Source organism: Odontesthes bonariensis, chromosome 22, assembly GCF_027942865.1.
Source record: "Odontesthes bonariensis isolate fOdoBon6 chromosome 22, fOdoBon6.hap1, whole genome shotgun sequence".
NCBI lineage: Eukaryota > Metazoa > Chordata > Actinopteri > Atheriniformes > Atherinopsidae > Odontesthes > Odontesthes bonariensis.
In genome coordinates, this window is record NC_134527.1 from 6005570 (window position 1) to 6024154 (window position 18585).

General features: G+C 43.0%; 1 protein-coding gene across 1 annotated transcript in view; it reads left to right on the forward strand.

The window, feature by feature from the left end:
* Positions 1-17990, forward strand: part of niban2a (niban apoptosis regulator 2a) — a 31023-nt gene extending 13033 nt beyond the window's left edge. The window contains exons 5-14 of the mRNA XM_075455090.1: positions 444-611; positions 8250-8365; positions 10562-10666; positions 10747-10909; positions 13684-13871; positions 14030-14185; positions 14359-14472; positions 15167-15274; positions 16124-16235; positions 16355-17990. Coding sequence (XP_075311205.1) covers positions 444-611; positions 8250-8365; positions 10562-10666; positions 10747-10909; positions 13684-13871; positions 14030-14185; positions 14359-14472; positions 15167-15274; positions 16124-16235; positions 16355-17217 — 2093 coding nt within the window. The 3' untranslated portion in view covers positions 17218-17990. The remainder of the gene's footprint in view (positions 1-443; positions 612-8249; positions 8366-10561; positions 10667-10746; positions 10910-13683; positions 13872-14029; positions 14186-14358; positions 14473-15166; positions 15275-16123; positions 16236-16354) is intronic.
* Positions 17991-18585: the final 595 nt, after the last annotated feature.

An 18585-nucleotide genomic window follows, 5' to 3' on the forward strand; every position in this document is an offset into this window, starting at 1 on the left:
GTTACATTTCGTGGACGTAGTGTTAGCTCGATTTTTTTCTGATTTCCCGTAGTAAATCCGTCAGACCGAGCCTCGATTTCCGGGTATCTTTTGTATTTATAGCCTCATTATTTAACATAGGTTAGACATGAGTACGTTCAACATGCTTCGTCATATTCTCTGGATCAGCCAAACAATGTGTGTGTGTGTGTGTGTGAATCTTGCACCTGCTTTCCCAGGCTAATTGTTTTGTCTCACTATGCCTGGATCACTTAAGGTCATCGTGGAAAAGTACAGAGACTATTTCATTCATACAGCCCAAAGATAACACCCATTCAGTAGCGGTTTTCAGCTTACCTACTGAGATTTTCCCAGTTTCTGTGACTCTTTAGGTGAAATCTTTTACGCATTTTGGTCGGCATTATAAACTGTTCTACGTTGTTCTATCGTGTGACTCGTTGCAGGTGTCAAAGCCAAAGTGAGCAGCAGTCCGTTCATTAAGTGTGCGACCCAGTTCCCCCTCATCCTGTGGCACCCCTACGCCCGCCACCACTACTTCTGCGTGATGACGGAGAAGGAGCAGAAGAAGTGGCACGCGGTGCTGCAGGACTGCGTCAGGCACAGCAACAACGGTAAACCATCACAAAGGCACTTTGTGTGTTAAAAAAGGTTCAGATATGAATGCGTATGAAGAGTTCGCAGCAGGTTACAGTGCATGCACACCTTTTGAACGGCAGCAGTTTCTCTGTCGCAATGCTCCACCCAAGTCAATTAGTGCTTCTCTCTTCTTCTGTACCTTTGTTGTGGTTCAGATGTAGGCGTCACAGTCTGAAGCCTTCAGATGCCATCAGAGTGAGGTGTAAACACGAGTCGCAGCAGGAATTCAGTGCTTTCTGTCTTCTAAGTTTGGTTACACTTTGTTGTCATTAGTTGTCAGTCGCTTTGAGAAATATGTTGAGTATTTTACGGCCTGTTTTCACTAAGGTGAAGCTGTCAACCTTGACAGTTGATCTTTGTTCCAACCCTCCCCTTTGGTCATGAACTCTGGGGATAAATACAAGCAGCAGAAATGCTTCCCACAAATGAGTGACAGGCTAAACCCCAAGAGAAAAGGTGGGAAACTCGGTTAACCCGGAGGAACTCAAGGTAAATCTGCTTCTCTGCATCAAAAGGAGCCAGTTGAGGTGACTTTTATTTTTTATTATTTTTTTATTATTATTATTATTTTTAATTATTATTATTTTTAATTATTATAATTTTATTATTATTATTATTTATATATATATATATATATATATATATATATCACTGTGGTCTCATTTCGAGCCATGAACCGACCTGCGGTGACATTCCCGATCTGGGAGGATTTTAACTTTCACATATTTGCAGGACTCATCAGAGTGAGTGTGTGACCGACGTCAGCTGAAGCTCATTCTGACAGACTCCCGTTTCACTGCTGAATCAGTTCATTCCCTGAAACATTACAACACAGGTGTTTTACGTCAGCTGCTGTTTTCTCCTTTCATTGGACTTTTTCAGAGCTTTTGTTTGAGCATTCCATCTGTATTCAGGAGTTAATGGTACTTTGGAGGATACCGTGCTGCTTTTTGAATCCTTATTAAAGGATGTTTGTTTAATCGGGGTGGAGAACCACTCTTGATCTGTCCCTTTTTGTGTTGTTATGAATCATGAGTCATTGTGTAATAACACAGAGGGAGGAGACGTGCAAACATGATGTAACCCATCCCTTGTTGTGTCTTGGCAACACAAATAAGCACCACCTTTTAGGCATTGGGTCACCTGACTGGCCTCCTTCTGACTATAACGTCAAGTTTTAATTTCTAGGTCTGCTTAAATTACAATATTATTATACTGTGAGTCACATTTGTGCGTGTGTGCTTTACTTCAACCTGAGAATCGTGATGAGCAGGAAACAGAAGGAAGGTCTGATAAAAATCAGACTTTTTTCAAAGATTCAATGATAAACAGACACCAAGGTTCACATTAGATGGCTTGTTTGGCTGGCTGGGCCGTTGCTGTTGAGATTTTGGATCAAGCGTTGATTTTCCAGTTCACGAGGTAATATTCTACCCACACAGCATCATCTTTAAAGCATGGCACCCCGGTGCAATCTGATAAACACAGCTTATCTAAACATAAATGATGATTATTTGGATGAAATATATTAAAAAAAGGGATGTGAGGCAGGTCTGAAGGCGGTCTCTTTGAATGAAATCATTGGAACACCACTTCTTTGGTTCTCTTCTTCTTATATCCCAGCTATGCCGACCAATAAGTTCTCTTCAAGAAAGTTCTACTGGTCACACCAACTAAATAGTCCATCGAACACAATAGATATTAAAATAATTTCATTTCTTTCACAATTTATCTTCATCCGTTTTTGAGCCAGGGGTGCAGAAAGCTGATGACCGGATGCTTCTTCATTTCAATTTGCACTTTGCAGCATAAAAAAGTAAGGCTGTACATCATCAAATCAAAATCAAATCAAATGTATTTGTATAGCACATTTCATGTACAGAACAATCCAAAGTGCTTCACATAAAATAAAAGCATTGCAGCAGGGAGTGTAAGAAGCATTAAGAATACATAAAAGAATATAAAGAGAAACAAATTAAATAGTTTAAATGAATTTAAAAACAAGCAACAGTCCAGATAAGTTAAAAGATATCATGCAGATTTCATGCATAGACACATGAGAAAAGAAATGTTTTTAACCTGGATTTTAAATGTCTACATTTAGTGAAATGTAGACATTTTATGACTAAGAAGCCCACCCACTCTTGGTAAAGGCCATCAACTCCTACAATACTTTTCTATCAGGTCTCCCAGCATCCACAGTGGAGCAGGGATGTCCAAAGTCGGTCTTCGAAATAGATCTCTTCAAAAGATTGTTAAGTTCTGCACAAGCCTGCTAATGATGCATTGATCTGAATCGGGTGTGCTGAAGCAGGGAAACCTCCAAAACCTGCAGGACAGCGGCCCTCCAGGACCGACTTTGGACATCCCTGCTCCAGAGATTGTCCAAAATACAGCGGCATGTCTAATTTTCACTCGTTCAAAGGAACACCCATAACTTCAGCCATAACTTACTAAACACTACAGGCTGGGTATGTCCACTACCTCCATCTCTATGGGTTAGGCAGCGTCTGTTGGGACTACTTAAAGAGGACTTCCTCTCCACACCTTCAACACTCTAAGGTAGTTGTACGTGTTTCAGGCTTCATCGTCTGATGTAAACTGTATTGAAATGTGGCTTTGTTGCTTCTCTGTGCCAGCGGAGCATGCAGTAAGTAATATTTAAAGACGACTGTTGGTCTGTCAAAATGCCTCACCGATCAGGAGTCTGATCTTTTGACCGATTGTTGCTACGAGACTCAAGCATTAGGTTGTACTTACTTCAGGTTGTACTTACGTAAGTAAGTAAGTAAGTACTTATATTTATTTTTGAATGTAGGTATTTTTTTCCATTTCAAAAGAAGAGACAAGACTTGCCCTGAGCTGACCCTTTTGTGTTGGGCTGCACATGTCTGTGGGTGTGCACACGCACATAATTACAATGCTGTCTGCACTCTTTGAACTTCAAGGTTTAGACAGCTTTCCTCATATGTAATGAGTGCCCAAGTTACCTGTAATTGTGCTTCAACTGAGCGTGGATGGATCATGATGCACGAGGTGTCACTGTAATCATCAAGTCAGCTGCATGGAATCACTCAGCACCTGCAGAATGATGCCAGTCACCCTTGCACTGTAGTTTGAACAAATATTTCCTTGGTAAGTTGAAGTACAAACAATCCTGTACCACAGATTAATGCAGCGAAGGAAACAACATTCTGACTGTAGGCACATAACCAGGCTGACAAAGTTGCTCAACCTGATACCGCCTTATTTTCCAACTACTGTGCCAACCGATCATGCCGCTCAGCGAATACACTTATGTGTCTTCTATCGGTGCATGTTTGAAGGATCATTTTTAGCTGTTATTTTCATGTAACTAATTCAGGATAACGTTTGAACGACTGGGAAATAAAATCCCTCTCCCAACGTGTTAGGTCTATGTCACTCATTACTCCCAAACTCTATCTGTTTGGACATGCTCAGTAAATGCCAAAGTCCCTGTTGAACATTCCAGCTGTGAGGCTTGGCTTCAGGAGAATGTTGCAGGGAACAGAGCCCGCGCTGCCATTTTACTGTCCACATGATTTGTGAAAGTAACCAACGTCGTTCTCTGCGTGAATCGGCATTCATGCCTTTTGCTTGTGTTGGCACGCCCTGTCTCACCTCAGTCACAGCGGAGAAACCAGAACCAGCAGAAGACTTTTCCCTTTCCCCTGAGACGATAAATGGTTTTATGGCCTGACCCACACTCTCTCTGCTTTTTCTTCAGTTGGCTCACACACACACTCTATATGTAAAGTTGGTAGCAGTGCATAGGCTTGATGCAAAGCAGTTCTTTAGCTGAACACAGACACTATTCAGCTGGCTCTGATAAATAAAAACCGCAAGTTAAACGTTCACGCTGGTGCATCAAAGGCTTATTTGAATCCACTAAAGCACCCCTTGTTTTATCCTTAATGACTCTCCAATAAAACAAGTGGCTGCTGCTTTGGATCACCTTAACAGGATGATTTGCAAAGTGTCCTGTTAATCAGCTGAGCTAACAGGAGTCCCTCAGCACGAAACCGCTCTGCTATGCTTTCACCAAAGAGTTCGAATATGGGGGGGGCATTGTGCTGCTCAAAGATGAGCCCTTAGAGGCTGAATTACAAGCTCAGTGTTTACAAAAAATACCAAAAGCGTACTACTGAGGACTTGGAAAGTAGCTTTTCAGCTTAAGAAAGACCAAGCAACATCAGTGATCTCTGTTTGTTATCTATTTCATTTTGAAAGTATATTAATAGTGACAGATTTAGGTCTGTCAACAATTGTTTTCAATCAGTTAATCTACCAGTCTTCACCTTGATTTATCCAGTAACCATTTGTGTTATAAGGTGTAAGCCAAAAGAAGTTCTGCCCAACCATGTCGAGTAGTAAAATGTTATATCGACCAAAACTGGACTCATAATCAACCTCAACTCACAATCAAACTGAGTTATGAAATGACATTTGAATTAGTTTGAACAAATTAAGAGAATAACTGATCATCGTCTGTTTTGCTGGCTGCAGGGCATCCCAGCTGCACAGTAAAAAAACTGCTGCAAGCCATCTTTGGCCCACTGCAGAACTATCAATCATGGCTGACTTACCACCCCCACAGCTTGTAATACCAGTAACCAGCCTCCTGCTCTGATCCACAGACTTCAGACTAATTCTATTCAGCTACATCTTGCAAATTCAAAGGGCAAAAAAGAAACTGACCCGGTTTTGCAGCTGGCTTTATGAGTCCGGAATCTGACACCATCGATTTCTTGGTGCCATTAGCATCAAACCAAACAAACCACGACAGGGTCTGATGAGTTCATTCTTTCACTCCTGGACACTCGGATCTAAAATGGCATGTTAGGACTCTGCTCTGTCGTGGTTGTGATGTGTCTGCAGCTGGTGGTGTGTTGCACTTTGGGTCTGGTTCCATAGGACTGCACCATATGTGGAAACCCCACTCACGCATGTCAAGGGGAGCAGCAGCAGTGTGAGTGAAAGTGATAAATGTTTCAAACCTGCTCCACTATAAAATCAGGTGGTCAGACCATTTATATCTTTGGTATCCAACAATGTATAAACTATAAAGAGAGCAATATTTGTGGAAGTGAATGCCTGGGAACTCATCCCTGACTGCAGCTACTATCCCATGAACCAGAGCGTGGTGAGAAAGGCAGGAAGGGAAATGCCTTAAATAAAAAGACTGTGGTAAGTGCTGCCACATGTTCTATTAATACACACCACACACACACACACACACACCATGCAAATAGACTGTAATCAGCTCCATGATCTAGCTTGGTTTAGACACATGGAGAATGTTTAGACATTTTCAGGCCTCGCAGACCAGAATGTCAGATATCACACTGCAGATCCTGCACTAATACGTCCCTTAAAGGTTTACACAGGGTGACACAGGCAGATTCTGCAATGATATGACGCCTTGCAAAGATGCTCGAAAAACCCTGCTCAGTTTCTGAGATCATTTGAGATGGTTTGATGCTGGAATTGGCCGTGAGCCTTTTGCAATACATCCATCTGCACCTGTCTTTTGGTATGTTTTTATGTTTGGCACATCAAGCCCCTGTCATATCACAGATTCAGAAATTAGACTCAGGTCTGGGTTTTGACAAAGACATTTACATCCTTCCCCTTTAACCACTCAAGTGTAGGGTCATTCTGAACAGTGAACCTCTGTCCCAGTCTCAGTTCTCCAGGTGGCAAAAAACTCCTTGATATTGAAAATTTTCGTGTACTGACAAATATCCACACAGCATGAAGCTGCCACCACCATGCTTCACTGTGAACATGGTGGCTTTTTCTTTGTGCCAATAAAGTTCAGTTTTGGTCCCATCTGACCAGACCACCTTCTTCCACATGTATGGCCTGCACCGTCGGCCATCATCGACCCTTTTCATCCGCCCTCGGTATTTCTATCACAGCCTTTGCTATGATGATGTTCTGCATGCTTCTATTCGTAGCAACAATGCGTGGAAGCCTGCTTACAGTGCATAATGTGACAGGAATGTCACCTGCTTGGTGATTTAGTGACAGTAAGTTGTGAGTTTGAGGCTTCTTGCATTGTTAGATGGGCTGTTCTGAGATGAATTTGAAACGGGTAGATATCAGGTGCATCTTATAAACATCTGTCTATGCTTATTTAAAATCCAAGCCAAGATTTGTGTTTTAATCTTTTGGACATCTTATGTATGGCAGAGGAAGTGAAACTACTACATTCATGAGAGATAAGCTTTGTCACAAACACTTAGAAAGCCAATTGTTCTGGTGTTGACATGTAAATGATTAATTGCGGATGCTGAAGAGTCTGGAGCGAGCACAGTAAACCGCAAGCAATCCTTGAGATACTTTTAACTGGATTTGACCTCCACATGACGTTTGGCCACCTGTCAACCTGCCTGTGCCATTATTTTTCCCACTTTTCCCATTTTATCATGCAAAGAAAAAAGAGCCCAAACCTCTGCTTTTCAGCAGGGTTAGAGAGCTGGAGGCAGAGACGGCTTCCTGTCTGGCTCTGGTTCTCCCCCTCCACAGTTCTTGGCAACTTCCTGTCTTTGTCAGCCTCTTGTGAGTCACACACTTACAGCTACAGACGGAAAAACTTCACAGGCCCCTTTCTCTCTTTTCATTTGTTTGCACCTCAATAAAAATCAGCCTCACAACAGCTAGAACAGACACCACAGGGATTTAATCGCACATTAAGCACGTTAACCTGTCACTGAAGTGTTTGGTGAGAAAATCTTAATTTTTGTCTACTTTATTACAAACTCTGAAAGTACATTTATAGTATTTACAGTATTTTTTTGTTCCCCTGAACACACTGGGAAAAATGCCCCTCCAAAAATAAGTAAAAAAAACAGCAAATACAAGACGTTTTTGCTTGAAATAAGCAAATAAATCTGCCAATGGAACTAGTGAAAATCGGCTTGTCAAGATATCTTGAAATAAGATGTGATATTTAGGACTTTAGAAGATATTTAGAAGATATTCAAGATGTATCGTCTTCAAACAAGTCCCTATATCTGGCTGAAATAGTACTTGTTAGGCAGTTGTGTCTTATATCAAGTGTAATGAGATATTTTGACTAGAAATGAGACATATACTTGGTAAGACTTAGATTTTTTCCAGTGCATATCTGATTTTGAACAAACTTCCGAGAACCGCACGCGAGTTGCCGAGGGCTTTCTGAGCCACTTCTACCGTCCTGTCAGCTGGCAGAGACCGTAACTCCAGCAGCTGCATGAAATCTGTTCAACAAGCCGACATCTTCCTCTTTTGAAGGATGACACAGCTGTGGATGATGCACACACAGTGTGTACGTGTAGCTGATCCCCAACCTGGAAACTGTGCCCGCTGAAGTGACTCAGATATTATGGAAACTGTTTGTGTGGGATTCTCCAGAAGCCCATGGATTTATTTATTTATCTAGTCATTACAGAGCATTCTGAAACCTACCGCAGTACAAAGTAATCAAGAATTGTTTAGAAATTTAACACACACACAACCTTCCATCTTCCCGAGATGATTTCGGTTGTTTTTAATGTCACTAAGGATCTAATCTTTAGATAAATAACTAATCTTTTCTGCCCTGACAGGTCTGCCGGAGGACTGCACCGTTCAGACGCCGGCCTTCACTGACTCTGTAAGACTGTACAGACAGGCCAAAGGACACTATGGGACCTGGGACATGATGTGTGGAGCACCACCGCAGGTCAGGATCTCACATTAATCACAGCGCAACATGGTTCCCAGGCTGGCTCCTCTAAAGCCTGCAGTCATTCACAAACAACTCCGCAACACCTGTGGACTGTGTACTTAATGGGCCACACCTTAATTGTGAGTTGGATCGACACACCTACATCTGAGGGGATTGTGACTGAGAAAGCTTCTGCAGGTCATTGCGTACAGAAAAAGGGAACAGTACAGCAACATTTTCAAACACAAACATGAATGATATGGATGGACAGTTTTCTCTCATGTAACTCACAAGAATACTTTGTGTAGATCAAGAGCACACACTCTCTCCTGTAATCAGAACATCAGAATGCACCCACACAAACCTTCAAAGAGGCCATCAGCCACAGGACGCCCACCCAAACACACACTCACATGCACACAGTTGATTGGGATCTCCCTTCTGAGTTCCTTTTAGCCTCTGCCAAAGCTTATTACCTCCTTTGTGTGTTTATGGAAGTCTCCCTTTCCTCATAAACTTCAATCATTCCCAGCTGTCTCTAACATTACATCACTTTACGAAGCCAGAGAAACAATACACATGTCAACGTGTTCATAATTAACTGGGAGTCACATTAAAATGTGACATTATAGGTGGTACTACCAACCCTATTATCTTAATGTAAAGCTCTGTGATGGATATATTGAGACGGATAGACATCATCATGCAATTAAATAAGTGTACAGTTCACCATTCCACAGTAAGTGTACTGTGGAATGGCTGCCCAGCCAGTGTAACAAAATATGTGTCAATTGTACCATGAAGCTAACTTAGTGAGAAACAGTCATGTCTTTGAGATGTGAGGAAGTTTAAAGCATGACCATCTCCACAGGACCAGTGAGGACCCGGTGTTGGTTCAGGCTATAGCATTTATGATAATGAAACGTGGATAATATTCATATTATAACACTATTCACTGGGTGAAAGCAGTATATAACACTTCTGCTGATTTAAAAATGCTGAGTTTGTTTTGGGTTTATCGAATTAAACTGAATCTGAACTTAAGAAATGATGATAGCAACTTGAGAATGCAAATCTAGAGCCAAGTAATGATATAATGCTTGAATGCCATGTAGTTGTCGCACTGGTTTTAGGACGCTGGTGTTGTATATTAGTTACCAGCTCACCTTGATAACATTCTCTGTGTTATTAATAGCACTTGTGATTTAGCAGCCATGACATTTAACACTAATATGCAGTTGAAGCTTTACAGTTCTAACATGCACACAAATACCAATAGAGTTAAGTAATACGGCGCACTGGCAACAGGCAGCTTCACAGGACAAGAGGCTAACACTTAAGCGCAGTCTGAAAAACACACACAGGTGTGGGAACTCCCTCCAGCCATTAGCTTAAAGTGCTGTTTGAACCCAACAAGTGACACAAACACACACATATACGCTCAGAAATCCTCCTTGGAGCAGTAGCTACAGGACAACAACATGGTTAGACAGTTGGCAGGCTAGCTTCACTATGCTACTTTAGCAACAGAAGCTATCATGAAGTCGAGCTAAGTAACAGGCCTGAATATCTATTTAGACTGTGTGACATATTCACACGACGAAGCTGGAAAAGTACAAAGCTGCATTCCATCTAGTGAAGGGCTGGCTGTTGTATACACCTGCTAACTGTCATTGTTTACTGGGGCACCTAAAGGAACTGAGCCACAGTGTTTCACTTGTGCTTATCCTGCTGTGATAACTAGCTATGAAAATGGTCTTTTACCAAGCTTATTGAATTCTCAGGATATATAATTGAGAGATAAAGCAAGGTCTTTCTAACTAGCTAACATAAAACTTTCAAAACTTTTCCTTTTAACCATGATATTAATTGCCAAGATGTTAAGGGTTGAAGTTTTAGTAAAAGTTGATGAGCTTTCTGTGTGTTGCTGGTACCATTAAAAGCAGCCTTCCTGCTGCTTTGTGCCCAGCTGTGTGCGAGTTCAACCACCCCACTTTAGCCATGTGACCACACAGGAAAGATGGGCTGGATTATTTTTTGTTTTTCTTTGCATGCTGGGTATTTTCTGATGTCTGTCAAGTTGGCTTGTTGCCACACTGGTGTGCAACTGAAAACTGACATGGCAACATATCTAAAAAAAAAAAAAAAAAATCTGAATAATGCATTCCAAATGTCTAAATAACATTTCTACTGCATGTTATGTGCATACAGATTTTGGCTAATCTGGTGATGGAGGTTCTCCACCCTGAGCTGAGAAATGTTATCGGTCCTCGTCTGAAGGGAAAGATGCAGCAGAGGCAGAGGAACTGGATGTTGGTGAGTTTCTGACCGCTGTTTGACCGCCGAGTCAAATATTTTTTAAACCGTGTTTGCCCTTAAACAACTGTTTTCGCCAGATCTCTGATGCAGTGTACAAGCAGGTCCTGTCTCAGACCACCGGTCAGTACGATGCTCTGGCGGAGGCCTGTGAGGCCCACAGAGGGCAGCTGGATGCGAGACTGCGGACTGACATGGACCAGATCATCACATCAAAGGAACATATCAGCAGCAAGATAAGAGGTGGAGTTGTGGATTTTTTTTTCAAATACTTGTGGAAATAGATTCATAAACAGATAAAACAATTGAGTGTAACAAAAAAAAACTAAATAATATGGGTAATAGGGCACATGTGGCAATGAATAAAGAAATAAACAAGAGAAGGAAATTAAAAAAAAATAATACCACTAATGGCTTTTAAAGAGCCTGTATTAATCCAATTTACATGGTTATAATTTCAATTCTAGAGTCACTCCCTAAAAGCCCATTTGCAGAGCGAGCTGCTCTTGAGAAGTGCCAAACCGGCTACTAAGCAGACATAAGGCGAATGTGTTTCATTGTGATGTCATTACAGAGAAGAAGAAAATTAGGCACTTCAGGTAGCTCTGCAGCTTTTTGGTGTGGACTTTGCAGACCTTTTCCATGCACAAAAAGCATGGAAAAGCTCTGCTAATCTACTGTGTAACACATGATAGATTAGAGAGAAAACAAAAAAAAAACATAACATAACCTCTTTAAACAATGTACATCAGCAAAAAAATAAATAAAACCCTCATTAAATCCAATAACTTTTGGGAAACAGCTTCAAGCACGCTAGGCCTGGGGCAACTTTGTATGCAAAATGACTCGGTTCACTCTATGCTCACCATCGTGCAACAATCTTCTTGACATTTAAGTGCACCCTGCATCGTTCAACTACACGTGTGCTGCCTTGACATGTGGCTGTGGTTTCTCTGGTTCAGAAATATTTAGAACAGCAAGACACCCAGTCTGAATAAGACAACAGTGCTCAGGTTTCTGATGACTTTGTTTGGACATTTGGCACATACAGCCTTTCCTCTATCATTAAACTTCCCTCTGTATGCCCTGTTTTACCACCTGCACTTTCTCCTCACAACTTCTGCTTCGGATCGACGTCAGCTGTTGTCTTTGGGGATTTCTCTGCTATTTCCACCAGAGGACTCGAGCGGTTATCTGCTGCCTTGTCCAAAGTTAACTCAGGGCAGGCTGCTTGTTCTTTTCACGGTACCCATTGAGCTGAAGTGGTTGAGCTGCATTCCAGCACTGTGGGGACCATTTCTGACCTTAGGCCACAGATACGACTCGTCACCACTAAAACAGTGTATTTCATATTTAGGGCTGGGCGAGTTAACTCGTTATTATCGCGTTAACGCATTAATTATTTAACGCCGTTAAATATTTTATCGCGCATTAATGCATGTTTTCTTTTTTTTTACAATTAAAAAAAAACATTTGAGGGCTTTTGTGCCTTTAATGGATAGGAAAGTTCAGAGAGACAGGAAGCAGGGGGCAGAGAGAGGTGGAACAACATGCAGCACAGGGCTGTCCGATGCTGGACTTGAACCGGGGCCAGCTGCAGCGAGGACTGTAGCCTTTTGTACATGGGGCGCCTGCTCAACCCACTACGCCACGGAGCACCCCTGTTTTATTATTTATTTCATTTTGTTAAAGTCTGTTGCTCACAGGCTTTTATTTTGTAAAAGTCTGTTGCTGTCTGCTGCGGAACAGGAAAAGAAAGTAATCTGCGGATCCACCAAACCTGGAGAAGGGTACGGAACTTTTACTCGGCCATTTTCATTTTAAAGTTCTTCCAGACGGCGGAGTCGACAGAACCAAAGTCATCTGTAAACTCTGCCAAGTTGAATTGTCTTCTCAGCGTAGTAGTTCCAGTCTAAAATATCACTTAAAGGCAAAACACACAACTGATAGCAGCAAGTCATTCAAGGAAACAGACAGTGGAGCGAGGCTTCTACATAAAAACTACAGAAAGATGCTGATGTTAAAAGTGTGTTTGCACAACAAATGTTATGGCACTTTCATTCATATGGCAGCACATTTAAAATAAAACTAAATGCTAAAAGCTATACACTACTTTTCAATTCATTTTTGGATTTAGCGTACAAATGTGATTAATCGCGATTAATCAGGGAAATCACATGATTAATTAGATTAAAAATTCTAATCGTTGCCCAGCCCTATTCATATTGCATAAGGGCAATGCAGAGGTTTGACAGCTGGCCACGAGGACTTTTTAGCACGTTGCTAAAAATGGGGTGAAAACGTGTTTGTTTTTTTATTCCGTAGTGTGAAACCGAGTCATTTGTTAGTATGCACCTGTTTTTACAAACTAACAACACACACCAAAGAAAGTTCATGGACTGGCTAGTAAGAATTAGCAAGGACGTTAAAAAAAACAATGGACTTTCAAATCGGTGATGACAAAAAGGTCATTCTAGTCACGAACTGGTTACAAACACAGTATCAGCTTAAAGGTGTGTCTGAGGAGGAGTGCGGGGCGGGGGGGGATCTCTGGTGTGTCAACAAATGGGCGAGAGAAGTGTTTCTGAAAGAAAGATCAGAACGGATTTGCATATTTGTCACATCCTTTTTTCCAAGACGATACAAAACCGCATTCTGTGCATTTTACAAAAGGCACGGCAGAGGAAGAGGAAGAGGAGGGTTCAGTTACTGGACTGACCCGTCATGAAAAAGGATGTGTGGGAAACTCAGAGGTTAATAATGCAACAGTGACGACCACGTACTTTTACTTTTCCCAATTTGCAGGAATAATTGAACAAGATAAAACATGACATGCTTTGGTATCCACAATGCCAGAGCGCCCTGTAAGTGTTGTGTTCATACCGTCTGTGGTGACTTTCTACCGTCACGATTTCTTTCTAATTCCGGGCTGTGTGAGATGCTCTGTGAGGACTTTGAAAACAAGGCGAGGCCTTTACTTTCTGTCCATTTCTCTGTGATTCTGTTGCGACGTGCAGCTCTGGTGCTGCCCAAAGCAGAGCAGCTCCTGCGGGCCAGCATCCAGCCCTACATCAGCTCCATCCTGGAAGCCCTGATGGAGCCCACCAGCCGAGGTTTCTCCGAGATCCGGGATGTGTTCTTCAAGGAGCTGGTGGAGATCAGCAAGAATTCACTCAACGGAGGAGGCAAAGACAAACTGGGAGACGTGAGTCACGGTGTGAATGTGATGTGTAACTGTGGTGTGAGCTGCACACGCTGACTAATCCTGGACAATCAGCTTATCCCTCTTCTGCTCTGGTGTCAGTTTTCCTCGAATGATCCTGAAACCTTGCCGTTTCCCTCCACCGTCCGTCTCTCTTTTAGCAACTGGAGAGGCTGTCCATGCTCGCCTTCCACCCCGTGAAGATGCAGAGCTCCTACGAGAAGATGGAGCAGCTCAACCTGGAGGGGCTGCAGCAGAGGTTCGAGGTTTCGAGCCCGTCTGTGTTCATCAGCAGGGCTCAGATCCTCATGAGGGAGGTAAGACGCTGCAGCACTTCTCTCAGACCAGACAAAGTACTCCCAAATTCCAAATAACTACATAGACTTCAGCAGTCTCTACTACCACCTGCTGGACAAAAAGAATATGACCACTTGTCGAAATCTGTTCCTCTGAGCTGTTGTATGACTTTTTTTCTCTTAACTTTTGACAGCAAATGGACAATGCAGTGTACACATTTGAACAGCTGCTTCGTCAGTCTATAGAGGCTCAGGGGGAGGATGACTTGTGCAAGACCATACAGAGATGCCAGGACCGGGTTCTCAAGGTAAAACATGTAATAAAGTAGAGAAAAAAGGCAAGGCAAGTTTATTTGTACAGCACAATTCAACAACAAGGCGATTCAAAGTGCTTTACAGATGCATTAAAACAGTAGAAATAAAAAGCATGATTTAAGTTTTAAACAAAAAAGAAAGAAAGAAGAACAATAGATAAAATCAGCAGCAGTTAAAATGTGATTAAGTTTTGAAACTCAAGCTTCAGATTTGGAGCTTTATTAAAATGCAGCTGAAAATAGGTGTGTCTTCAGCCTGGACTTAAACACACTGAGTGTTTCAGCTGATCTGAGGCTTTCTGGGAGTTTGTTCCAGACATGTGGAGCATAGAAGCTGAATGCAGCTTCTCCATGTCTGGTTCTGACTCTGGGAACTGATAAAAGACCGGATCCAGATGAGCTGAGGGGTCTGGAAGGTTCATACTGGGTCAGGAGGTCACTGATGTATTCTGGTCCTGGACCATTCAGAGCTTTATAGAGCAGCATCAGAACTTTAAAGTCTCTCCTCTGATGGACAGGCAGCCGGTGTGAAGACCTCAGAGCTGGACTGATGTGCTCCACTTTTTTGGTCTTAGTGAGGACTCGAGACCAAAAAACGGACAGATCAAAAGACAAGAAAGTCAAATAAATAGATAATCTGGATGGAGTCGCTGAGCTTTATATACGTTTCTGTTCTCTCTCCCGTCAGAAATACGATTATGACAGCAGCACAGTGCGCAAGAAGTTCTTCAGAGAGGCGTTGCTGCAGATCATCATCCCCTACATGCTGCAGCAGCTCGCACCCTCCTGCACACCAGTGAGTAACACCCCAAACTGACTCCAAGTACTTTGCATAGCAGATTTTTTTAAAGTTATAGGCAGTCAAAGAGATCAGATTGCTACTTAAAGGGATAGTTCACCTCTTTTGACATGAAGCTGTATGACATCCCATATTAGCAATATCATTTATTAATTTGACTTACCCCCTGCTGCGTCCTGTGAGCCGAGTTCCAGCCTCGTTTTGGTGTTGATGAAGGTAGTCCGGCTAGTTGGCTGGGGCTTTAAAAATAAAGTGTCTTGCTTCTCAAAACAATATGCGTTCAAAAGAGTAATACATTTGCATCACAAAATCGTTCATCCAGAAAAAGTCAGACCTCACAATCACTTGGTGCTATTTTCTCTCCCTTCGTATCACTGCGTGCAGCCACCTGCCGACAGCCGCACCTGTTACGGTGTTTACGGCTCGGTCTGCACGGTCTACACAGCAGGCAGTGATACGAAGGGAGAGAAAATAGTGCCAAGCGATTGTGAGGTCTGACTTTATTTGCTGAACGATTTTGTGATGCAAATGTATTACTCTTTTGAACGCATATTGTTTTGAGAAGCAAAACGCTTTATTTTTGTGGCCCCAGCTAACTAGACAGACTACCTTCATCAACACCAAAACGAGGCTGGAACTCTGCTCACAGGACACAGCAGGGGGTAAGAAGATGTTCATAAATGATATTGCTAATATGGGATGTCATACAGCTTCATGTCAAAAGAGGCGAACTATCCCTTTAATGCTGGGGAGCCCCGCTGTTCTCGGGGTTTCCTCTCCACTGCTCCCAGTTCGGGATCTTTGTTGCGTATCTGATTGCCGAGACGTTTATCCCTCTTTCCTCAGGAACTGCCTCGCTTCAAGGAGCTCATCTTCGAGGACTTATCGCGTTTTCTCCTGGTGGAAAATATGTACGAGGAGGCGGTGCTGCAGTCTGTCACCAAAGACATAATGATGGGTGAGGGCCACAAAAGCACCGAGATTTAGAAGCCGCAAGCATAGACTGGCAATTTGATGTAATTGAGGCACATTATCCGGCCTCCTTCTAACATAACGTCTGATTCTTGTTTTGTCCAGCTGTGAAGGAGGCCGCTGTGCAGAGGAGACACAACCTCTACAGAGACAGTATAGTTCTGACCAACAGCGATCCCAACTTGCACCTGCTGGAGGAAACACCCCCGGTGGACTGGGCTGCCAAATTTGGGGGCAATGAGCCAGACGGCTCTGGCAGCATCGAAGTCGAAGGACGGGGTTCTGGGAGAAGACGCAGGCAGGTGGTGTCCATGATACAGCTGGATGGGCTGCCTTTCCCCTACGAGTCCTGCATGGAGGTCCCAGGGGTGGAGCTCATACCCGAGGAGGACAGCGAGTTCTGCGAGTGCAAAGAAGACGAGGAAGAGGAGGAAACGGATGACTTAGGCCCATCCGAGCAGCCCAAGTCTCCCGATAGTGTGAATGAAATCAGGGACTTGATTAATCCGGTGGTGGAGGTGACGGTGTCCACGCCACCGGAGAATCAGAGTGAGGTGACAAACGGGACGGAGCCAACCCCAGAGGATGGGGTGCAGGAGGAGGACGTCCCCAGCAAGTCACCGCGAGACAAGACGTCCCCGCAGTCGATCCTTCAGGAGCTGGTCGGAGGCAAGAAGCAGGAAGCGGAAAACGAGCATCAGGAGGACGCCGCCATCCGGGAAGCCATCGAGGAAGTGGAGATGGCGGTGCAGGAAGACGACAGCGACAGGATTGCCGAGGCCTCGGCTGCAGAATCGGATTCGGAGTTGCCACCACTGGTCAAAGACTCCGGCTCACAATACGACAGCGGCTTCCAGTCACCAGCCAATGAGGGGCTGAATGAGGGAGAGCCTCAGCCAATCACAAACGGTCTGAACGGAGAGGACAAAATAATCGACCCCGTTGAAGTGGAAGTGCTTTTAGCGTAGGAGCACAGGCGCTCACTTTGAGACTGGAGGAAACCACAGAGAGTAAAAAAAACCCAAACATTTAAAAACATTTAATGAGAGAGAAGCCCCCTCCGGCCCCCCACCAAAGTGGACGAATGGATGATTTACAAGGAAACAGGTTTATGTTCCATCTCAGTAAAAGTTGATGTTGTTTAAGGCCCGTCCACATCAGCATTCTCCACATTAAAACACAAATGATCTTAAAAAACGGTGTTGCAGCCGGAGAGCAGAGCAGGCGCGCTCACTGGATTTTAGCCTCTCCTCTGGGCAGCAGGGGGCATCACAAGAAGACTTCCCTTTTCATTCTGCTTTGTGTGATTATTTCAACTATGTTTTCAAGCAGTGCCGTTTATTTTTGTAAAAGTTTCCTTCGTAAACATTCCCTTTGTTTACTCTGTGAGCATTTCTCATATTTGCAAGTGGCCTCCATGTTTCAACAGTCTGCTGGAGGAAATAACTCAGAGCTCTTGTTGCTGGGTTCTTCAGTGTGGGGGGATTTGATGTACTCGTCATTACATGGTAGATATATTTAATGTTTGCTTTCCAGCTTACATTATATTCCCAATGTCTTTATACAGCTTTATTCTACATATCTTAAATCATTCTAAAACCCGTGTTCTCTTATTTAAATGCCTCTCTATAATCTGATATTTTAAGAGTGGTTTGTACTTTTTGTATCGTTTAATAGGTTTCCATGAGGCAACTGTTTAATTTGGTTCTGTGCACATCGAACAGACTCACGGTTGCATTAACTCCGTCAGGGGCAGCGGAAGAACTGTAGATGCATCGTGTGTTTTCAGACTATCAACAGAAGGAAACACCTGCGCAAACAGCAACTGTACTATATTAAATACTGAACAGGTTGTACATAAACCCTTTACAAACATGGCAACTGAATTTATGATTAGAGAGCATAACGGGAGGGAAGTTTTCCAATCAAACGTTTGAAATAAGTCACTTATTACCATAGTTTATTTCGTTCTCCTTCCATCTGCATGTCATGTTGAATGCCGAGCACACGGTTAGAAGTCCTTCGTACCCCTGCTGCCGGCGTGTTTCAGGCACATTAGTCAAGACTCTGATAAATATCCGGCACTCTTATTCCCCTGGAGGAACACCACTTTCTCCTGTTTATTTATTTTATAACCCGTGGGCTGTGTTTGCCTTCCAGGGCTTTTTTTGAATGTGTAAGACGTTATCTTCTTGAAATCTATATTTTGAAATGGATGATTAATAAAAAGATTTCGGCAGCGTTCTTCTTCTTCTCTGGTTTCTGTCAAACGAGCTTAAAGGACAGTAAATCGGGCCGAGTGATCAGATGTCTGGCGACACGATTGGTTATAAAAA